Source organism: Saimiri boliviensis, chromosome 9, assembly GCF_048565385.1.
Source record: "Saimiri boliviensis isolate mSaiBol1 chromosome 9, mSaiBol1.pri, whole genome shotgun sequence".
Classification (NCBI taxonomy): domain Eukaryota; kingdom Metazoa; phylum Chordata; class Mammalia; order Primates; family Cebidae; genus Saimiri; species Saimiri boliviensis.
Window position 1 is genome coordinate 77,715,684 of NC_133457.1, and position 24,037 is coordinate 77,739,720.

At 45.7% G+C, this 24,037-nt stretch overlaps 1 protein-coding gene across 1 annotated transcript in view; it reads right to left on the bottom strand.

Moving 5' to 3' along the window:
- SLC24A3 (solute carrier family 24 member 3) overlaps positions 1-24,037 on the bottom strand; it is a 497,749-nt gene that overhangs the window by 46,867 nt on the left and 426,845 nt on the right. Inside the window, exons 7-9 of the mRNA XM_039479737.2 lie at positions 20,440-20,514; positions 8,597-8,622; positions 1,694-1,747 (exon numbers count right to left, since the gene is read on the bottom strand). Coding sequence (XP_039335671.2) covers positions 1,694-1,747; positions 8,597-8,622; positions 20,440-20,514 — 155 coding nt within the window. The remainder of the gene's footprint in view (positions 1-1,693; positions 1,748-8,596; positions 8,623-20,439; positions 20,515-24,037) is intronic.

Sequence of the window (24,037 nt, forward strand, 5' to 3'; positions counted from 1 at the left end):
ATGGCGCGATCTCGGCTCACTGCAACCTCCGCCTCCTGGGTTCAAGCAATTCTCCTGCCTCAGCCTCCTGAGTAGCTGGGATTACAGGCACGTGCCACCACGCCCAGCTAATTTTTTTGTGTGTATTTTTAGTAGAGACGGGGTTTCACCATGTTGACCATGATGGTCTCGATCTGTCGACCTCGTGATCCAACCGCCTCAGCCTCCCAAAGTGCTGGGATTACAGGCTTGAGCCACCGCGCCCGGCCAACATGGTGGTTTTAAACTGTATCAACCGTTCTTTGATACTCTTCTTTTCACTAGGTGATGCAAGCCCCTTGAGTGTGTACTGGACTTAGTGACTAGCTTCTAATAAACAGAATACGGTAGAAGTAATGGTGCGTGGCTTCTGGGATATTATAAAAGGTGTTGCAGGGCCCTTCTTGCTTTCTCTCTTGAATCACTTGCTCTGGAGGAAGACACTTGAGCAGCTCTAAGGAGGAGCCCACATGGTGAGAAACTGAGCCCGTCAACCAAGAACCAGCACCACTTGAAGGCAGGTTCTCTCACAACAGTCAGGTACATGATGGCAGCTCCGGCTGACTTCTCACTTGGAACCTCATGAGAGACTCCGAGCTAGAATCTTGCAGTTAAGCTGCTCCTGGATTCCTAATTCTTAGATAATGTGTGAGATAATATATATTTCTGCTTGTAAGCCACTAAGTTTTGGGATGGTTTGATATGTAGCAGGGGATGACTAATACCATGAATACAAAAGACAGCTAAAATCATGGATCAGATATCTGCAGACTTCCATTATTTATATGGAAGTCCGCAGATATCTGATCCATGATTTTAGCTGTCTTTTAGCTAACACTTCATCAGTTACCTCACAATAATTCCATGTTTGATAAAGGTCCTACCCTAAGAATTCCTTTCACAAGCAAGCGCTAGATATTGGGTCTACACAGACCTCTGGCTGGCTGGCTCATGGTGGCTGCTGTATTGAGTAGACTGGCAGCAGACTGCCTTGATATTCCCTCACCCTCTATAGCAGTGTAAGGTACTGAGTTTTATTTCCTTTGTTTTAAGAAAGAGAGTGAAGAGGCTGGGTGCGGTGGCTCATGCCTGTAATCTCTTTCGGAGGCTGATGCAGGTGGATCACGAGCTCAGGAGTTCCAGATCAGCCTGGCCAAGATGGTGAAACCATGTCTCTACTAAAAAATATAAAAATTAGCCAGGTGTGGTGGCAGGAGCCTGTAATCCCAGCTACTCGGGAGGCTGAGACAGAGAATTGCTTGAACCCGGGAGGCGGAGGTTGCAGTGAGCCGAGGTTGCGCCACTGCACTCCAGCCTGGGTAACAAGAGCGAAACTTCATCTCAAAAAAAAAATAAATAAATAAAAAAGAAAGAGTGAAGAAACCTCCCAGAGCTAGGCTGCCAGATCCTGAAGAGGGATTGGGGGTTCTAGAGAGTTCTCAAGTGAAACATTGACGCTTTGAGTCTATCATCGAATATATGTTGGAAGGGTCACTACAATTGGTACCAATCAAAATTATAGTGACTCACGACAGACCGCCAGGGAGCCAAGTGACTGTGATGACAGACACTGAAAAACCAGTCAGATACCTGCCCCAATCCTCTTCCCACATCATCACATAATGTGGAATGTAAGACAGTTTTGGAAAAGAAATGAAGAAGGCGTTTTACTTACTTCATGATGACAATGTAGATAAGATACATCAGCACAAGGACTAAAGACTCCCACCTGCGTGTAAACCAAGAACAGTTAAAGACAGTCACAGACAGCTGTGAAACTCACCAGCCTTCTTTTAAAGACGTACTTGATGCAAACGGCCAAGATAGCAGGGAGAGGGCAGACGGCGCCAGGTGACGGATATTTCCTGGTCTAGAGATCTTTTCTACGCTGCACAAGGCTGTCAACCATCTTTCTCTTCTCTCTTTACTTCAAGGGAAAATTCTCCTTCCCTCTGTTATTTGTTACCTAAGAGAGCTCTTTAAAAGCAGCAAGCCTTTCATTCATGTTGCTGAATGTAGGTCAATATGTATACATTCGGCTTCAGCTGAATCATTCACTGAAACTATTCAGATATATTTACATGGGGAAACTAAAATTAGAGGGGTTGTTGGATATATAGGATCCAGGGATAAAGGGTGGAGGGGGAGAGAGAGGCATGCAGATAGATGAAACCTGGGCAGGGAAAAGTAAGAAGGAATAAGTGGGAAAACGTTCCACAGGAAGGAAGGAAAGAAAAACCCACTGGAATGTGCCTTGAACTTCTGATAGTCTGAATACTTCTGTTTTCTTTATTATTATTATTATTTTTGAGATAGAGTCTCGCTCTGTCACCCAGGCTGGAGTACAATGGTGCAATCTTGGCTCACTGCAACCTTGGCTTCCCAGGTTCAAGGGATTCTCCTGCCTCAGCCTCCTGAGTAGCTGGGACTACTGGTGTGCGCCACCATGCCCAGCTAATTTCTGTATTTTTAGTAGAGACAGGGTTTCACTATGTTGGCCAGGATGGTCTCGATCTCTTGACCTTGTGATCCTCCCGCCTCGGCCTCTGAAAGTACTGGGATTACAGGCATGAGCCACCATGCCCGGCTCATACTTCTGTTTTATCTTAGTGGCTTCCAACTAAAAACCAGGGACTTGTTTTCCAGGTTTCGCTTTAGCTGCAGAATTAAATCGGCTCATTGAGGGAGTAATTTTGGTTTAACGGTAGGTTCCTAGAGAATGGCTGGGTGAGGAAACTCCGGGTTATACCCATCCTTCCTTTTCTCTTTTCAAATTCCATGTCTAGAAGCTGATCCTAGAGAAATATTTGATCAAATGTGAAAAGGATAAATACACAAGGGTTTTTCTCAAAGCGGCGTTTATGAAAAAGTGAAAAGCTGGAAAGAAGCCAGACGGTTATAAAATGGGGTGCTGGGTATATGAATAAGTTAAGTTCACGGATCCATTAAGAATGATTATGCAGGCTGTTCATGGAGACCCGCTCCTGTAATCCCAGCACTTTGGGAGGCCGAGGGGAAAGGGTCACTTAAGTCCGGGAGTTCCAGAACAGCCTGAGCAACATAACAAGACCCTGCCTCCAGAAAAAAATTCAAAAATTAGCCAGGTGTGGTGGAATGCCCCTGGAGTCTCAGCTACTTGAGGTGGGAGCATTGCTTGAGTCCAGGAGATGGAGGCTGCAGTGAGCTATGATCACACGACCGCACCGCAGCCTGAGTGGCAGAGTAAAACCCTTTCCCCACTCTCCCCTCCAAAAAAATATGCAAAGATGTATGTATTTATTATAGAAAGTGCTCAGGATGCACTACTGAGAGAGGAAATTAGGGCATCCAAACCCTTCCAACTTCTGCCACATTTCTCAGCTTCCGTCATGGCAAAACTTCTTAAAGGGCTGTGCACGCTGCATTTCCGTGCCTCTCATTCAGCTGGTAAATTTCTCTAGCTTACTTCCACACCCACCGATCTCCTGAATCACCTGTCAAGGGCACCAGTGACTTCCATCCACACCAATACACGGATGCATGGGTGGTTGTCTGTCCTCCTGTTCTATTTCTTGGCAGCATCTGAAAGGAAATCATCTGCCCCGCTTTATAAAACTCTCTTCTGACTTCCGTGAGGCCGCACCCCTGGCTTCCTTCCTGTCCCAACTTCTCCTTCTCCATCTCCTTCGCCTCCTCCACTCCCTCAGTTCGTCCTCTCATTATTGGACCGTGTTTATTGCCTATGTTTTCTCCCTAGGTGACCTCATCCTGACCTATTGCTCTAAACACCACATACATGATAATGACCCCCAATTTACACATCCATGCCACACCTCTCTCCAGCTCCAGATTCATATATTTGGCCTCTGCACCTGGCAGTCTAAATGCTTATCAGGGCAGAATTCTTCATTCTTACTTCCTAGCCTCCTTAAACAACAGCAGCAACAGCAGTAACTTGGGCTTTGTCATTTCAGTCAAGTGTGCCCCTCCCTGTCCAGCCAAGCCCCGAATCTGGAAATCAGTATGGAGCACTCCCTTTTCCTCACTCCCATATCCATCGGACTCTGTGTCCCAAGTATTTTGTGAATCATCTACTTGTTTCCTCTCTACTGCCCACCCCCCGCCAGGTCATTTTGACTTCAGCCTCTAAACTGGTTTCTTTGATAGGATGGGAGCATGTCACCGCACTTCTTAAGATCTTCACTTACTTCCTAAAATGCTTAAGAAGAAAACAAAGTTTCCCTTTTCCTTGCAAAATGTGGCCTTTTCTTCTGTCTCCCAGTCGTCCTGTGTCCTATCTGTGCCCTGCCTCCCTGGCCTCTCCTTTGCACACAGCAATCTCTTTTCCCCTCCCAGAGCCTTTGCACTGACTGTTCCTTTGGCCAGGAATGCCTTTCCCGTCACTCCTTGGCCAGCGCCTTTTACCTTGCAGATACCAGCTTTTAAATATCACCTCCTCCAAGGAGTCATCCCTGCTGCCCCTGCCTGACTTTCTCCCACATGACCCTGTTTATGTTGTCTAAACCTCTGAGCAGTCTGTGATGATCCTGTTTATATATTCATTACTCATTTATTATCTAACTAACACCTGTTTCTAGCAGTCACTTGACACCACTCCTCACACCTGCCACCTGCCCTGGTATCTGGTGTCTCATTTTCCAGAGACTTTAAATGCCGACAGCTGATTTCTCCCCACACAGACACCCCAGGTCTGGCCTACTCCCCTCCTCTCCCCAGCACAAAGCAGCCCTCCGCTCATCAGTGCAGGTGACGCTGCCTCCAAACATCAATTTTCAGTTGCAAAACGCCTCTGGTGGCCTGAATAGGGTTCTTATCTCATCAAAATCAATGTATGTGCAGCATACACTTCATGGAGAAGAGTGAGATTTATTCACAGCCATTCATTTAGAAGGAACAGAATCCCAGGATCTGAAGGGATGTCACGTTACTGCTCAGATGCGTTTTAATAGATTCAGTGAGAAGTCACCAGAAAATGAACTAACTTTAATGAAATATTGTAGTCAGGTTGAATGAAGTCCAGCACCTCCTAAACAGGTGTATGTATGCTCTTTCTAATTCTTTTAGACCTTTGTGATGTTTTACTCATCAAAAGCCCTTCCGTTGCAATATTCAAAGCAGGTTCTCTTTGGCCATTTTTGCAGGAATGCCCACAAGATGAGATTTCCTGCCTTTGTTGACATTCCAAGTTTGCTGTGTTGGGGTTCAGACTCAGGGCTCACCAGGCTTCCTCCCCATTGAATCCAGTAAGCTCTCAGAGGCCTCTGTCCCGCCCCATGCTGTTCTCTGCATTTTTGACCTGATTGAGTTTGGATCATCAAGTCTTGGCCTAATGCTCTTCAGGACCCCTTTCCCTGGTTCCCTCTCCCCAGTGTGGTGGGCCTTTCCATGTGGCCCCACAGTTACAGGTCAAGGTGGCCACCCCTCTAGCCTGAGAGAGCTCCAGGTCAGGCCAGCTCTGGTTTCGTATGACATGTTTCCCTGGCGTAGAAGAGGTGCTTAGGAAGCATCCAGACCTTGGAAGTCACTTGGCTCTCCTTGGTCCCCTCTTCTGCCCTTTCCCCTAGGAGGCTGGGCACCTTCTCCTCTTCCCTTCCTGAGCACATCTCACCCACTGTCCTCTGAGGATCCCGTTCTGTGGCTGGCTGATCTGGGGTTGTTTCTTCCCTCGGCCTCTGAAAGTGCTGGAATTACAGGTGGAACCACCATGCCTGGCTGACGCTTCCTATTTCAAGTGTCTTTTAGTGCATTTAGTGAAAAGCACTCACCACTATTTCCCTGCCACTTCTCTGCTAAGAGAACCCCACCCACTAGGTCAAGGCAGCCATTGGAGCCCCTCTGATCTCAAAGAGGGTGTGCCTCGCCCCTAGGCCCTGAGGATGAATCATGATTGGTCTTTCTAATTTCCCTGGCGGTTTAGAGGTCAAAGCCAATCCTGCTGCAACCAAAGAGATGCAAGGTGGAGGTGTGCCAAAGAGAACAACAGAGCCCCCTCTTCTTCCCTCATGCCTTCTGTATGAAGCTGGTGGCTGGGCCTGCAGCAGCCATCTTGGGACCATTAGGCAAAGGCCAGAGGAAATGCAGAGCCACGTTGTACATCCAGGGCACTGACGTGTAAGAACAATACACCAATATGTATTCAGTACACCGAAGCTGGTGCCTCTAGTACGCGCTACTAAAACCATTCCTGACTGACTGTCAACTGCCGTTTTTTGACCCAGTGTGACTTCCTGGAGAATGCTAAGTCAGGAATGGTGAAAGAATCTGAACTGTAAAACAGGGGTCCTTTGTCCTGGCAAAGCTCACTTCCGCCTAAAGAGTACTGTAGTTTCAAAATAAACACGATTGAAATTTGGTTCCTTTTGAGGATTTGGGGGAGGGGTGAACTGGTTACCTGCCTTGAAATCTCTAGGCCCTGCTGGAATGTTCTATAACAAGGAATGGAACCCTCTGTTGAAGGTATTTTCAAAATGTTACTGTGCTTTAATTGCACAGACTGAAGACTCTGATTTTAAAGAGAGAAATCAGCGCCTAGACACACCATTTCAGCAAAATAAATGCTCATGATTGGCTTGGTAAGAAGATAAAAGAAGTGTATACTAAAAAAAACAAACAAAACAAACAAACAAACAAACAAACAAACTTAAACTCCCATATATTTTTTATCCATTAAATGAGAAGTTGAAATCCCCAGAAGTCCCAGCGTAGATAAGGGCCAGTGGCACAGACTTTAATTTCTCAGCCTCACTCGTGTGCAAAATGCTCTCCATCAGCCCATGCATATAATCACAACAGTTACACGACAAGCCGGCGCTCTGGGAAGAATGTTGCTCGGGTGCCACCAAGGCCCCCCAGGCCAGTTCTTCCCTGAAAGCCACAGCTGTGCATGACTTATGATTCCAACACTCCTCAGATAGATCCAGACACACCTGGGGATTTGCAATTCATTTATCCATGGCCCTCCCAGCCTCTTACTCATAACCAGATGTGAGGGACCCTTGGTGCTCTGATGACTTGAACCTTCTAGAATCTAGACCCTTCTGCTGCAGGCTTGGGCACCTACCCTAGGATGGGTTACCTAACATCACGGGAAAAGCCTTAGGAATGAAAATGAAATACGATCTCCTTCGTGAGATATTCTGAGGATACAGAGTGAAATGGGCCGACGGCAAAGCCTCTTGCCATGGCTTTCATGCAACAGTGCCACGGAGGTAGTAGAAAAGACGGCTCCCTCCAAGGCTGAGATCAAACCACGCTGGGCAGCCTTTCCTAACACGTTTCTGCACAACAGCAGCACACACGTTTCTGAGATCAACTGTGATCACAGCTTGTTTGTCTGTTTGGGAGTGCCGTGAGCGAAGACTAGCAACACTGAGCAACGCTGAAGCACCTACTGTTTGCTAAGGTGGAGCAGAGGTGGTGCTAACTATGCCCTCGGCTTCTGGAAGTTTTCTTGTGCTGCCCTTTATCCCCAAGGACATGGGGGAAAGATGCCCCCAACTATATTTAGTGGCCACCTCCAGGATGATATAACAAGGAAGCTCTCTGACCCGGGATGCACGTAGGCATGTCAACTCCTTTCATTATTATTTAAAGAAGACCTCCTTCTTATTTTCTCCTAGCTGTCTCCTCTTCCTTCTTGCACAGAGGAGAGAGAGTTAGCAAAAGTATCTTAATACCCTGATGTAGCATGTAACATTTATCATCAATGTGGTGTGTCCTTCATTGCCCCTTAATTCTGAAAATTGGAGATGTCCTCAGACACAGAGATGCCCACTCCCACAACGAGTTAGAAGTCATTTTGCTGAAAGTGAAGCCTGGTGGACTCTACTTTTTCCGGCTCATTCCTAGCTTTCAATAATACCATGGAATTTTTCTGCCTACTGAGTTATGCCTATTCCTAAGATGTTATTTCACATTGCTTACCTCTGTAGATCAAACATTTGGAAAACATGTAACGAGAATGCACAATACACTCAATTTCTATTTCCATTTCAAACATATTCGACTTGCTCAGAACCCATCTCAAAAATGAAGATTTGAACAGTTGACCCAAATGCAAACGTATTCCCAAATATTTAGTGGGAGCAACAGTTTCTATCAAAATAAAAAACCCCAACACCACCAACTGTCAGAGCTCTGAGATCTTTTAAAAGTCAGGAGGAACTTTAATGGGTTACTGTTCACGGAAGCGCCTGCGTCCTAATTCCTAAGATAAACACCGCATTGGGAACACGGAGCTTGGTTCAGACACATTTTTCAAAGATCGGTGAAATCATAACTATGCCCTAGCAGATGGCTCTAGAAAGACTCAGCTAGGCCATGACGTCTGGACATAGGATGATAAAGAAATTTAGATAGGGGTGGGGGTCTCATATGGAACCCCACCACTCCAGCACAGAGAAAAGTTCTTTACTCTGTGAAAATAAATTTAATTTCTCCCCTGGGGTGCGCAGGAAATTCTTGTTCTAAGCTGCCATGACATTTTCCTTTCTTTCTTGAATCCTAACTCTGGTCTCCGATATTTTTAGCTCTGCAGCATAACATGCGGAAAGGAGAAGCAGGGAAAAGAGGTACTTACCAGGAAACTTTTTCATCATAAATGAACTGTGAAAAAAGAAAAAGAATAGAAGATTAGACACACACACACACATACATGCAAACACACCACACACACACACACGGGTGCTTTAAGGCTTTGCCTTTGGCCAGTGTTCGTGGAAGTTGGTAGATCAGGGTGGGCATATGTGGAAAGGAGCAGCCTCAGGTAATTCCCTTCTTCCTGTGATTTCTGTACAACATCAGAGTGACAGGAGAATGCGACCAACCTGCTTTGTAAAGCAAGACCCATTGTAGAATCTTGGATCTGCAAGGGGAGGTAGGAGCTCGGCAGATACTTTCAAATATCAGTCTCTGTAAGATTGCTGCATGTCTGTGCAGCTTCGGTTTTTATGCAAGTGCTTGGACTTCTATGGGCTCAATTTTTTCTTTTAATTGACTTATTTGTTTGTTTCCTTAAAAGAATTTATTTCCAAAGGAAACTTCACATCACAACCAGAAGTGAGGGATCAGCGCCCCTTGCCATCACCCTGAAAAATAAGTGAAGTAACAACAAACGGTGTTTGCAAATCTCAGCTGGACACTGTTGGCTACCCAAGCCCTGGGCGTGGTCCTGGCCTTTCGTTAAGAAAGATTATGAGGGCTCAGAGGCAGCCCCACAGAGGCAGTCAAAGACACATAAGCGCCCCGCTGAGGTTTACTCATCAGTTAAAACTTGAAAGAATACAGAGAGAATCCACGGCAGGATTTAATCTACTTAAGTCCTGATCTATATACTGCCTCAAATCATTTCGGGGGTGGGCGTGGGGGAACCTGGAGTAATCCCTGATTATACAGGGAAACCGAATCACAGAGAACGCAAGTCATTTTTCTGGAGTTGCTGCGTTTGTGGCAGAATTGGCTCTAGAACTCAGCCCCAGCTCTCAAGTTGGTATCTTTTCATGACGCCCGTGGCTGATGGTGTGTTGCCAAAAGCAAATGAGTACACCTATATTTTATCGAAGAGGAAACCACAGGCAAGGTTTGTAGCTCTTTCTTCCCGCACTCATGAAGTATGACTGCGCTGAGTACAGTCGTCTCGGAGTGGCCTTTCCTTTAGAGGCAGCCGCCCTCTGCAGACTGCAGCAGATACTTGCAGGACAATCTGGGTGTCAAGTGTCACCACAGCTTGGAGGTGGAAACTCAGCTAACAAGTGGGCGTGGCGTCAGCCCCCAGGCAGGGCAGTAACCAGCAGCTGGGTGGGGATGCAGAGAACACCTCAGGGCATTGGTCACAAAGCACATGAGTAACCCTTTCTAATTATCTTGAAGGTCAAAATGAGGATGGGGAGGAAGGAGCCGTGCTCATTTGTAACTCATTCTCCCTAACAAAACATTGGAAGGCTTGTTACTTTCATTTTTCTTACATTTCATTTTTGTTACTTTCATTTTTGTTATCAGATTCAACAAGTTGACATTGGCATGACTATGTCAAACTAGAACGGGTAGAGAATTTAAAAAAATAAAGGCAATAATCTTATAATCCAGGCTGAATGGCATGGAACCTATCCCCTAGATGCCATTCACAGCTCTTTTGCATAACTTGCTTTAAAAAAAAAAAAAGATTGTTGTCAAAAAATCACAGAGCAGACCAAATTATTTAAGATAGAAAACATTTTCTATTAATTGAAGTCAATTCAATATTAGTCCTGAGAGCAGGCTGTGACAATCAATTTGTGGCCACTTAAAAGAACAGAAGATATTGAGAAAGAGTTTATGAGACCAGGCCGATTTAATTTTCTTCTGTCAGGGAAGGCAGGCAATACCGTAGAATCTGAAAGCAGCTTTCAGAAAGCCCTTATTCTGTGTGATCCTCCCCACAGGTGGGGCACAGGGTCTGCAGAGGAAAAGTGGGGAGATCGCTCACCCTGGAAGAAAGTACTCTTTCTGCCTGCTAGCAGTCAGCCCTGAGATTAATAGGACTTTAACTACTGATCGTTTCAATGATCGTAGCAAAGAAAAAGTGAGATTGGGTTTAACTGTATAAGGGACCCCAAATAGGAGCACAATACTCAGAAAAACAGTGGGCAAATCGATGAGATTGGACAAAATATGCAATTAGGGCCAGAGCTTCATGACTCTGAAGTCAAGAAGATGGTTGTGGCTTGGGCAGCTGGGGTTGGGGATATGGTTCAGGGAGGCAGGCGGAGAAAGAGAGATGCATGTGATCCCACTACAGGTACCGACTAATGCGGAGCTCTGGAAACATTTGAATAACTGATATAGTTTCTTCTTTGATCTCTGCCTGGTGTGAAGATTCCCCATCACTCAGAATGCATAAGGTAGACAAGAAGGAGGAGGAGGAAGAAGAGGAGGGGAGGAGGAGGAAAGGGAGGAGGAGGAAGAGGAAGAGGAGGGGGAGAGGAGGAGGAAGAGGAGGAGGAGGAAGAGGAGGAGGAGGAAGAGGAGGAGGAGGAGAGGAGGAGGAGGAGAGGAGGAGGAAGAGGAGGAGGAGGGGGAGAGGAGGAGGAGGAGGAGAGGAGGAGGAGGAGGAGGAAGAGGAGGAGGAGGGGGAGAGGAGGAGGAGGAGGAGAGGAGGAGGAGGAGGAGGAAGAGGAGGAGGAGACAAGGAGGAGAGGGAGAGGAGGAAGAGGAGGAAGAGGAGGCCTCCACAAAGCCAGGGCTTCTCTACCCTGTGGCTGACAGCAAACATCATTCAGGTTTATCCCTCTCCTTCAAGAGGACACAGAACAGAGCCATTAAATGAACAAAAGGGAGTAGAAATCAGGTCTCTGAGAAAAATCTAAATTGGCTTGGCACAGTGGCTCATGCCTGTAATGCTAGCACCTTGGGACATCAAGGGGGGAGAATCACTTGAGCCCAGGAGTTCAAAGCTGCAGTGAGCTATGATCTGGCCACTGCATTCTAGCCTTGGTGAGACAGCAAGACCCCGTCTCTAAAAAAACTCTAAACAGAGGCAGGCCTTTTTGCTCATTGTGAGAAAGGAGGTGGAGATGAGCTATGAACTGCCTGTGAGCATTCAGTGCTGTTCCCTGGAGAACAAGCAGCTGGTCATGGCCTCTTCGGAAGACGGAAAAGGAGGATTGGCACTGTTGGCAGAATGTTCCATCGGGAGGGTACCCTGCTGGGCCATCTTGATGGAGCATTTGAATCACTCCCTCGGAAAACTCTTAAAACGACAAGGATGAGGTTCCTTTCACTTGTGTTTGCTGAAGGTTGGCAAATGAACTTGTTATTCCTTAATGATTTCATGTTATTCAATACACTTAAGACACATGTCACATATCCCTCTGTAGTTTATGCTCTACTAGCTGTGAGTAAAGTAAATCAAAGCAACATCTCCTAACCCTTAGATCAGTATTACTGGTGTAGAAGAAAACTTGAAATCATTTTTCTAGCCAGAACAAGTCGCACCCACAGTTCCTCCCAATGGCCACTAAGTGGAGCTCACGTTCCAGTCCTCCGTCCGTGTCCAGCCTGCCAAGGTAGTGAAGTTGAAATGAAGTCAGCTAAGTCCATTTTCGCAGCTCCATTAAATCTCCTGGAAGGAAAGGAGGCACCTCAAGGCAGACAGCCTACCGAAGGTGGCTTCAGTCACAGCTGTCATGGGGCAAGCTGGTGTTCCAGGGGCAGGTCCTGCATGGTGCTCTGTCCTGGGGTCAACGCTCAGTCCTCGCGATGAGCTGCACCGGAGGGACCTCCTGTTCTGGGCTTTGGAACTGCCTCAGCTTCTTCTCCATTAGATTTGTGAAAGCAAGCCTTGGGTAAGCAGCTCTTCTCTCTGTGCCCTGTTGGTTCTGTTTGGGGGCCAGGCACTGTGATAGCCCAGAGACCACCAAGGCTGATACTGACAGCTGGGTCTCAGATCTGCTGAGCACCAGCTGGTCCCTGCCCTCTGACCCACATGCAGTTCATCCAAAGCTACCCTTGGCTTCGCCCTAAGGTTTCCACGTGTTCTGTTGCTGAGCTAAATGTTAAACAGGAATGAATTTGAAAAAAGCACTCATTTCCTCCAGGCTTCAGAGGAACGGCTGGGTACCATGGAAACCGGCTTTTCATTCCTGGTGTCTGCTCCAGAATTCTTCCAAGCAAGACGGGCTTACATCAGGCCCGCGAATCCCTGGATATCAGAACAACCCAGAGAACTGCCAAGGGACTGGAGGGCTCAGCATGGAGGCGCAGGGGAGGAAGAGCTGGGAGCCCCTAGTATATGTGGGAGAGAAGAGGCTGGCCGCACTGGGAGGCAGGCGGCTGTCTCAACAACGCCATGTCAGCCCCTGGGTTTGCTTACTGTAAATTGTAACCAGGAAGCAAGAGAGGCCGCACTGCTGAAGCTAAGACTTGATAGCATGTATTATAATCACTGGCACCATGAGAATTTTAAGCAGTGCAAATCATAGGAGAAAATCAACATCGTCATTGTCTTTCAAGAGACTGAAATCTGAAACTCTTTCCTTCCTTGCTGTAAAAAAAAAAAAAAAAAAAAAAAAGCCCCTCTGTAGACTTTTCCCATTCAACATCGTGGGAACTCCCTTGAGTGGGTGCAATTCTCACTTCTTCAGCTCTCGGGGTGGGGGTGCAGATGGCTTAGCTAAGGCCACAGTGATTTCATCTGAGGAGAGGAAACCGGTGGAATACATTGGAAAGCTGACTGTTGGGTATCAATATGGGTTATATTTAAAGTTAAGCAGGAATTCCTGCTTCAGGACATCTTGTAGGCTGGCTTGATTGATGAAGGTTGTGGATGCAGGAGCAGGAAAATAAATGACCTACAGGCAGGGCTTTAGCAGAGCTGATCATGTTGTATAAATACATAAGGGCAGGTTACAGGAAAGAAAAAAGGTTAAGAACTGAGGATATAGGAGATGAGGGGTGTTAAGCCAAAAGGACTGTTTGCTGGGCAGGGAAAACCAGAACCCAACACATAGCTGAAGTTTCCAAGTTGTTTTCCTTGTAAAAGATGAGAGGCTCCTCTCTGGGGTCTCCAGGCCGGCTGAAGCAGCAAACGAGAGTGTAACCGGCCTCCTGGTTTATCCAGTGTCATTAAAGCAGGCCCTTCCTTCCTCCGATCAACAGCAGGGATTGCAAAACAGGTGACCTTTGTAACACCGTAGTCGATTTGTTTAAGGATCTTAAAATTCTGTCACGGTCATTCCCGGTGAGGATTTTCTAGCAATCATAGTTATTTCAACTTGGCCAGAAAGAGAGCTGAAATATAACGAGGGCACAGTGGCCTGAAGGACCTCAAGTTTTCCAGTATGGCAATTTCTTAAAGAACTGAAAGTAGACCTACCATTCGATCCAGTAATCCCACTCCTGGGTATCTGCCCAGAACAAAAGAAAGAATTCTATCAAAAAGACACTGCGTTGAGTATGTTTGTCACAGCACGATTCACAGTTTCGAAGATATGAAACCAACCTGGGTGCTCATCAGCTGATGAGTAGATAAGGAAAATGTGGTATATAACATACCATGGAATACTAATCAGCCATAAAAAGAAACTAAATAATGTCTTTTGCAGCAACTTGAATGGAGCCGGAAGCCATTATTCTAAGTAAAGCAACTCAGGACTGGAAAACGAAATACGTATGTTCTCATTTGTAAGTGGGAGCTAAGCTGTGTGTATGCCATGGCATACAGAGTGGTATCATGGACTTCAGAGACTCAGAAGGAGGAGGGTAGGAGGGCGGGCAAGGGTTAAAAAAAAATACATATTGGGTATAATGTACACTGCTCGGGTGAAGGGCATGCTAAAATCTCAGACTTCACCGCTATATAATTCATCCATGTAAACAAAAACCACGTGTACCCCAAAAGCTACTGAAATAAAACATAAGAACTCCAAGTTTTCTAAATTGAAGAGAGAAGAGGTTAATTCCTATGAAAAACGGGTCCAGGAGGGAAGGGTGATGGGTCTGAGGGGTCAGGGCCTTGGCGGCCAACCAGCCGCAGGTGAAAGGCAGCTTTCCACAGGACCTCTGAAGATGTCTTTTCTCTCACAGAAAGGGCAACATACAATCATTTTCAGATTATTTCGGATTAGTTATTTTAATGAAAAAATTCTAGCCGGGGGGCGTCTGAAGGTGTTCTCTGCTGCCTAAAAACTAAACCTCAAAGTGAGTGAAGGTGACACACATCTCTAATGGGGGAGGGGGCGGTGGGGTAAGGATGATTTTAAAAACTGTAAGAGGAGAATTTTATTGGGGGAAAAGTCCAAACTCTATATTGGGGCAGCAGAACTGCACCATCTCAGACACCGGCTCCGGCAAACTCGAAGTATCGCCGCTCCCTGACCTTGGGTGAATTATTTAACCCCTGGAGCCATGATGTTGCCGTCTCTAAGGTGGGACTCACAAAACAGCTTGCTTGCAGAGTCACGAGTATTAAACTAAGAAGTCGTATCGGTAGACCCAATGCAGTCCCCTGTTGAGGATCAAGTCTATGCTTGTTAAGAATTAAAATTAATAACATAAAAATGTAGTTCCTTGGTTTCACTAGTTGTCTGTCAGCAGCCACGCGTGACCAAGGGCTACCTTATTGGACAGCACAAGACTGTAGACCACTTCTATCTCATGTAAATTCTGCTAGAGGTGCTGGGCCCCTGTGGCAGGTGACTCCGCTGAGCTCTCTCATATCTCCCTGGGCTCCATTCATTCACCTGGGGACATGACAATGAATGTCCCAGGGAAGGAAAGAGACGTGTTGACGTGAAGGAAGCTCACTGCTGTGCTAGTGCTCAGGCTGCCCCAAGAACCCCCAAACTACGGCCAAGGGCTCACCTGGCCGATCAGCAGACAGGCTGCACTTGTGAATTTGGAGTTTCGACCTGGTCCCTGTTACTTGGAACCTGTCCCATAGGCCTATCCGCTTCGCCCGGGGGCTGCCCTCCTCTCTGTGCTCACAGGCCCCGTCCTCCAGCAGAGAAGAAGGGTAAAAATAAAGTATTTCTTTTAGAGCAGCTGCTAGACTGCCGTTGTAATGAATCATTTGCATTTATGCAAATTACCTGATTATGTAAATTACAGTAACATTTCAATACAAAAAAAACTGTCAGCCTGCTGGAATTTGGAGAAAAGACAGGACTGGGAGGCCGGACATGCCCATAGCTGAAGTGCTCACTGGGGGCAGAGGAGAAGCAGCGATAAATCTATAGTGATTTGCACTTGGCTGGTGGGTGGATGGGCACAAGGAAGGGCTCCAAAGAACCTAGAACTCTTCCAGGACTTAAAAGGTGATGTCTGTTTTGCAAAAAGAGACTGAAGGCATTGGGGGAGCCTCCTCAATGCTTTCAGAGCCACTGTCCCACCTCTCCACGGCTGGCCAGATGTTTCAAAGCATGGAACGTCACCAGGGCTAAAGGAATGTTGACTGTGGTGGGGGAAGGGCACCAAGAAGCCCACACTTTATTATTGCTTTAGACAATGACTAAATTCATTTCTTTTGCTTCTGCTTCAAACAAAGTAGAAAATAGCACAGAAGAAAGTTTAGGTGAAATACCCGAACAGGGAAGTGCATTGCCCCGTGTCTCCATCTGAGTGAACTGTTCTGAGCTCTGTCGGTTTCAGAATGCACGTGCACTTTGCTCCTGTGGTTTTGCTTGTCGGCCCCGGCATGTCCTGCTCACATTAGCTGGCATTTCAGCCGTTCTGAATCCAGGTCATAATGACTCTATTAGCACTTTCCTGACCCTCCTCTGAACCCTCGGCCCCTCAGCAGCCATCGGCATCTCTGGAGAAGTCACTGTGCCTCTCTGAGGGTCTCCAGGGCCCACGGTTTGTCTTCAGGGCTCCTCTGCTGAGGTCTGAAGAACCCCTTGGTGGGCACGTACACAGAACAACGTCTGGTCCCGCTAAATCCTGACTTGCCTTCTGGGTGAAGGAGCTCCTTATTGCACAACCTCAGGACACCGACAGTTATGCCTTCTGAACATTTCAGAACTGTAGAATAGGGAGAGTGCTTTGAAAAAACCCGAGTAGTTGAATGCATTGTTTGGGAAGGTTGGTAATTATTTGGTGGGTAGAAGGAAGGGCTTTTAAACAACGGAATTTCAAGTGCTCACTGCAGAGTCCTATAGGGAAACTTAGTATTATCTAAGGGAAACTGGAAGAAAAATGAAAAATGATTTTGCTACCATGATATTAGGGGAAGCAGAAAGAGGGGAATAATAAGCAAAAAGACACAGAGTGTGTGTGAGCTGCAGCCTCTGGCTGGGGCACGGAATATGGCCATGGAGACACTGCTACAGGCGGCACTTTTAGGTGTGAAACTCTGTTTTACACCTCATGGACAGTTTCAAATCTCATGTAAAAATGGCTCTGAAAGTTTGGCCACCATTTAACAAGAGTTAAGATTCTACTCAGACTAGCAATAGTCAGAAATCCAGACAACTAAAGTTACTTAGGCGGCTATGATTTCTTTCCTTTGGGAATCTCAAAATTGACTCTAGAAATGATCATTTCTATGCAACGGATGAATACCCCAAGGAAATAGTTTCCAGCCATATTTAAAGTTGTGTTTCTCAAAATGCTGTGTGGTGCTACCGGCATCAGAATCACCTGCGGGTGAGGGAAAATGCTGGTTAAAATGCAATTTCCCAGGTCCTACTCAATAGCCTGTTGAACTACAGGTTCTGGGTTCTGCCTTTTAAATAGGCATGCTGGGTGTTTCCAGTGCAGACTGAAGTTGGAGGAACACCAGTTAAAGTAAAAAGAACCAAGACCCAGCCTTAAGAACTCAAACTTCATCTTTTCCATTTCTTCTTCACGGTGGAGAGATGTAATTTTTCTCAAATCACAAAACTCTAGGCTTGACAACTGGTCTGTAAATAATCCAGTCCGCATCTGCAGGTAACGGCATTGCTTGTGTGGTTTGTTGCTGTCTGAATGAAATACAGAGTTGTCCTGGCAGCCTGCACATTCAGCTAGCTCAGTTCTGGGGTTTATAAGCTGCACCCTGAGCGCAGATAATTGCTTTGCCCAAAGACCAGGCTTGGGTGAGGGAGTTACTCAAAGCCCGAAGAAGCCAAACCTCTTAACTTCTTCACACATCGTTAGCAACAATTACATTCATTTTATCTTGGACACATCCAGATACAATGAACAGAAGACAAGTGACTTCACACGTAGTCCAGGAAGTGTTCATGTGGAAAATGGGGAAAGAAACTAACACCAGCAGAGCTGCTGTTGGGAGTGTGTGGTTAAGTCTGGCTCCCAGGAGATCTGAATGTGCTCTGCTCCATTCCACCACCTTGTCTTCATGAGCAGTCATCTCCTTCCGGAATTCAGCAAAGTAGAGGGCTGTGTTCATTGACACTGCTCTCTAACCATGTATTCTGAAACATTCTTTTTCAAAAAATCATCTCAACATCCAGTAATGACAGAAGAGCAAAGTGCACACAGTTAGTGTGGATTTGTACATGGAAAGATGAAGCTCACGGAAAGGGATATTGGAGAAGTCTGGGAAGAGTCCTCGACTTCCAGGTGATCATACCTTTTTCACAGGTAATAACTGAGAATAAGGGCATAGAGTTCATGTATGTCCTTAAATCTACCAACCAGAAGTTTAAAAGACGAAGCATGTCTTCAGTTCCAGCATATCATTCTGAACCTCTCTGCTCTGTGAGGTGGGTTCCAGCCCTCCCAATTATAAAGGGCTTCTGGAACTAGGGGAGCATGGTAAGTTCAATTCCCTTCCTGTTTGAATCTGGGGACTCAGCAGGACAAGGTTGAAGGAACGTTTTAAGGGAAGATTGACCTCCTGGCAAACCTTGTGTGATGCTTTGTAAACCCATCATTTTCAATGTCAGAAACTGCTGGTCACTGAAGTACCTGTCTGGTTGCTCAGGGAAAGTCTTACATCAAGCCTCATGTTCATTTTATTTGCATAAAGATTTACAATAAAATAATGTACTGGTAAGAGCTTTGTCCAACTGGTGAGTAGACCCTTTAGTTGATCTATCCCCATTGTGTAGGTAAGAAAACTGAAACCTAGAGAGATTGATTTCTCCAAGGTCATGAGAGCCAATGAGGGCTGTGTTGTTAGGGTTCTTCAGAGACACCAAACCAACAAAAGACATATATATATATATATATATATATATGAGATATGCTGTGAGGGATTGGCTCACAGCATCATGAAGGCTGACATGTCCTATGATCTTCCATCTCCAAAGCCTGTGGTATGGTGCCAGTCTATGCCTGAAGGCCTGAGAACCAGGAGAGCCAATGCTGTGGGTCTTGGTCTGAATCCAAAGACCCAAGAACCTGGAGCACTGATGTCTGAGGACGGGAGAAGATTCATGGCACAGCTCAAGCAGGAAGAGTAAATTCACCTTTCTTCTGCCTTTTTGTTTTATTTAGGCTCTCAGTGAATTGAATGATGCTCACCCACTGTCAGGAGGATGATTTTTCTAGGATTCAAACGCTGATCCCTTTTGAAAAGCACTTCCACAGACAGCCAGAAATACTTCCACCAGCCATCTGGGCAACACTTAGCCCAGTCAAATTGACACATAAAATTAACCATGGTGGTAAAGGAGCAAGCAGAACTAAGGGTCAGATCTCCCGACTGCTATTTCAATGTTCTGTCCAATTTTTCACCCTTCAGCTTGCCACACTGAAGAGTATGGAATTTTCCCCACAGATGACACAGAGCCACTGAGCAGTTGAACAAGGGAGAAGCATTTGCAGGTGTTCTTTGTGGAGACACCACTCGGATGGCCGTGAGGACTGGCAGGGCTGGAGAGGAGTGGGGAGTAGGTGGTGGAGTTGCGCTGCACGGAAACACTGACCCACAATGAGCTACAGGAGCTGCTGCGGCAGTCCACGCCTGCAATGCAGAAAGCCTCAGCTGAAGTGGGCTCTGGGGGAATGCACTGGTGAGATTGTTGTAAGCTGAAATCCACGGTACAATGAAGCCGAATGGGTCTGGTGGGAGTTGAGGGAATCATTCCCAGTTTGTGGCTAAGATAGGAATGGGGAATTAAACATATAGTAAAGCAAGTCTTGGGGAAAACATCAAAAGTCCTCAGGGGCCGGGCATGGTGGTTCATGTCTGTAACCCCAGCACTTTGGGAGGCTGAGGTGGGCAGATCACTTGAGGTCAGGAGTTTGAGACCAGCCTGGCCAATGTAGTGAAACCCCATCTCTACTAAAATACGAAAATTATTTGGGCGTGGTGGTGTACACCTGTAGTCTCAGGCACTAGGGAGGCTGAGGCAGGAGAATCGCTTGGACCCTGGAGGCAGAGGTTGCTGTGAGCCAAGATTGCGCCATTGCACTCCAGCCTGGGTGACAGAGCAAGACTCCTTCTCAAAAAAAAAAAATAAATAAATAAAAAAATAAAAATAAAAATAAAAGAAGTCTATTTAGGGACATGTTGAGTTGGGGCATGGAGATGACTAGTAGAGAGTTCTTCGTCCACCACAGGACCTCAGGGAGGTGTCACTGCTAAGTATACAGGTGTGGGTGTTGCAACAAAGCTGGCCATGGTAATGGGCTCTGTGGGAGGGCAGAGAGTGTCCTGGCAGAGCGTACAGAATGAGAAAGGGGAGAAGTGAGGTCCAAAGCTAGGGACGCCAATGAAGTGACAGAAGAGCCATGGTCAGGAGGGTCTCGGGAGAACAGCAATGGACTCTCACAGACCCAGATAACCCAAGTCCAAATGCTGGTTCCGACCACCCATTGGTCAGGCTGGTGTTCTCGGGGATCAAAGTAGCTGAAAGAAAGAAATCTGCTTCCATGCAAAGACACGCATCACACACTTGCCACTGGTAACCTCGAGTGAACTCCACGTGGAGGAGCCGCACACCACCCCTGGTGCTTAGAAGAGCACCGATGGGAGCTGAAATGGCCAGAGTGACTCACCACGATGAGCGCGATCACAGATAGCGTGTAGTAAATCGAATCCCTCAGCAGGCACCAGGAGGAAAGAGCCACAACCTACAGGACAAGGGAAACAAAGTTAAACAGGATATAGACTGCACAAATGAGAAGGCGGGACTCCTGCAGGCTTGGCCAGCTTCCTGTCTAGGCCTTCTGTCCTGCACCCAGTCGATCTGCCAATCAATAGGAATTTACTCAAGGCCTTTAGGCATATTAGTCTGGATCTTGGAGAGACAGACATGAAGATAGAATTAAACCGGTGACAATTTCATTAGGGCAAAACGGCTGGTGATAGAAAATGGGGTTCCAGGGGAGCTGGGCGTGCAGCCTGTCCAACTGTGATATGGGTCTGACCCCTGCGAAGCAGGCAGGGATGGTTGGGTGCATTTTCCCAGCTGCCAAGCAGTCTGAGGAAGGTTCATTGAGGCCCAGGGAACCCTTAATGCAAAGTTGCCCATCAGAGGAGTCTCACGTCCCCAAGGAGCAGGCTTGACTTGACATCTCTAATGTCAAGGGGATAGGAGGCACAATCCTAACTCATGTCTTTGTCATGACTCTGGAGTCTGCTGCAGCCTGTCCTGCCCCGTGGAGTGAGCAATGTGTTTGGGACAGCTGCTGCCCTTTGGCAGGGATGTGGACAAGCCTGTCTCTGCCTCACCTTCTTCCCTCATCTCTATTACATGCCTGGCCTTGCTGGCATCTGACCCCTGGTTTAGTCAAAATCTTTGAAGAATTGATGTGCCTACTGATCCTGGAGAAAATGTTTTTCTTAGCATTTGGAGATGTCCCTTAAAGAGATGCTGGCTCTGCTGAGACAGACTGACAGGCACTGGAGGCTAAAGCAGCCTTCCCTGCAAGAGGAGGGGGCCGTTAGGTCCAAAGGAGGGCAGAGGAGCCAGGACTGGAAGTGGTGGGGGGAGTCTGAGGACAGAGGAGAGAGCTGTGGATGTCAGCTGAGGTTTCTGTTTTGGAGAAAGAATTATTTCTCCCTGGGAAGTTCTTCACAGTTTCTTCTTTAGGGATATTTAGTATTTTTCTCTGTTGACAGTGTAAGTCTACTTTGGCAGACCTTACAAATAAGCCTGGGAGAGTCCACACGCCTTGTCCCAAGGGTTATCCCTTCCCTAGAAGAGTATCTGCTACCTCATGGTCGTAGGGTGTCTGCCTGGCTACCTTTGCCTTTGGCTGAGTAAGGGAAAAAAGACACAGCACAAGTCAGCACACTCACCCAGGCCAGTGACAGGCATGTGCTACACCAAACATAGTGGGAAAAGGGACCCCAGGGACACGCGATCCCTGAGCCTCTACCATCCCTGACTGCTGTGCAAGTCCACAAAGATCAGGCCAGTCAAACTGGAGAGGGCTTTCTGGATTCAAATAACATAAAAGACATGACTTAAATAGGACCATAAATGAATGACAAGGCCAGTCTCTTTCATTAATGCATTCCCCACTTCTTATATGGACACTTAGTTACTTCCTGTTGCTAATTTTGCCTTATTAGGTGAAGTATTTGCAGATCTAAGTCACATGTGGCAGGGTTGTCAAGAAGAGGACTCACATTACAAATATCATGTAAGAATAAATATAAAGCATTCTTTACCCTTTTATCATTCTCTCTTAATACCGTAAACTTTTAGAATCTGTAGTCATCACTCACCATCTACACAGTAGACTAAATTGCACTAAGTTGTTCATTTTCCACCAGGTCATAAGAGGTTGCATTTATTCACTTTATTATAATCAGACAAATGAGCTTAAAACATATGGCAAATATCAATTCTGAATTGCTTTAACAAATAACTTGGGCTTTTAGTTAACGACAGCAGATTGAACACACACCATTACCATTCTTGTTATACCATAACAAGATCATAATATTAAACAGGACATAAACCCACAATGCAAAAGGAATAGAAGAGAGGACCAGAACAACAAAATTTTGGAAGCTGGAAAGCAGAAGAATAATTGGGAATGTTCTAGAAATTAGAATAAAGATAGGCCTGAAGACTGAACAATCAAAAGACTGTTTAAGAATTTAATCTCCAAACTTCCTCCCTTACCTCATACAGACCAGTTAATGCTCATTCATTACCTTAATAGAAAACAAGAGATCCAGCATTTGAAGAATTGAAGGTCCAGAAAACAGAGAAGACAGGAGGAGGAAATGATCAAATAAACAATTCAGAAACAATTCCAGAAGTTAAGACATGCATTTTCATAGCAAAAGGGTCCTCTGAGTCTATCTGATTGAGTGCACAATAAACAAAAAAAGATGTACATCAAGGCAGACAATCATAAATCTTCAAAACACTGGAACAAAGAACAGACCCTAGAAACTACCAGACAGAGGAAAACATGTTTATATACAAAAAATCAAAACGAGAATGACATTTTGTATTCAACAAAGACATGGAAAGCTAGAAGAAAATGGAGTAATGCTTTCAAAATTAGAAAGAAAAACAATTGCAATTCTATACTCAATCAAATTATTAATTAAAAATGAGAAAAGAATAAAAGTAAAATTTTAGTGGTCTCAAAAAAATTTGTCTTCTATGTGCTTTTTCTGAAAAAGGTACTGGAGAATGTACTTACCAAAATAAGGGAGTAAAGCACTTGTTACAGATAATTATGTTACAACAAAACATAATACCAAGTAACCAGAATCTAGGATGATAATTAAATGGTATTTCTAGAATGACAGTGAAGGGAGAATTTAGAAGGGTGATAAAAGGAGATTCCAAAATGAAACTTTTGCAGCAGGCTTAGAGAACAGCTTAGTCAGATTGAACTGGCTCAGAAGACTCCAGAAAAAGTGTTGCCAGAAGGACAAAATCGATGGAACAGTTGATAAATTTGAACCTATGGAGAGAAGATTCGAGAGGTCTAAGAATAGAACCTAGCAAACAAACAATAAAAACAATAAAAAAGACACTTACAAGCCACAAGGTAAACATAGAACTGTGCCCAAAAGAAGATGAACTATTATGTATTAATGGCTCAACTATGAAGAGTGGTCACATGGTAATAATAAACTAAGCAGAATATTGTCTAACCAAACGTGTAACTCTTTGGGGGAATATGAGGGCTGGGTAGTGAGATGGGTGGGATTAAAAGAGACCCAAACCTTCCTCTTCTATACTGTGAAGTCAGCGGAGAATGCCTGCAACTGAACAAGTCAAGTAGCTGCCATCGATCAGCAGGTTATTTAGAGATAATGAGCAGACACGAGGAACAGGCAAACTAATGGAAAGTAGCTGCCCTGGAAGAGTGGAGGAACGGTGATGGTGGGACTGGAAGATGGCTGCTTTCCACAGTAAGTTTTCTGGAACGGGTTGCCTCTTCAAGTTCTGTGCCTATACAACTTTAATAAAAATAGGAAAATACATCACAAATTATACACTTAGTTTTACTTCTGCAAGAAATATGTCTTTCATGAGGTCTCAATGTCAAATGTGGGTGGATGGGGATATCCTTTCTCTTTTTTATAACTAGAACAGTTTTCAATATCTGGATTGTAATCGAATATCAGCCCAGATTGAGAGCCTACCCTTAGCAAAATCATTTTCTTCTATAGAAG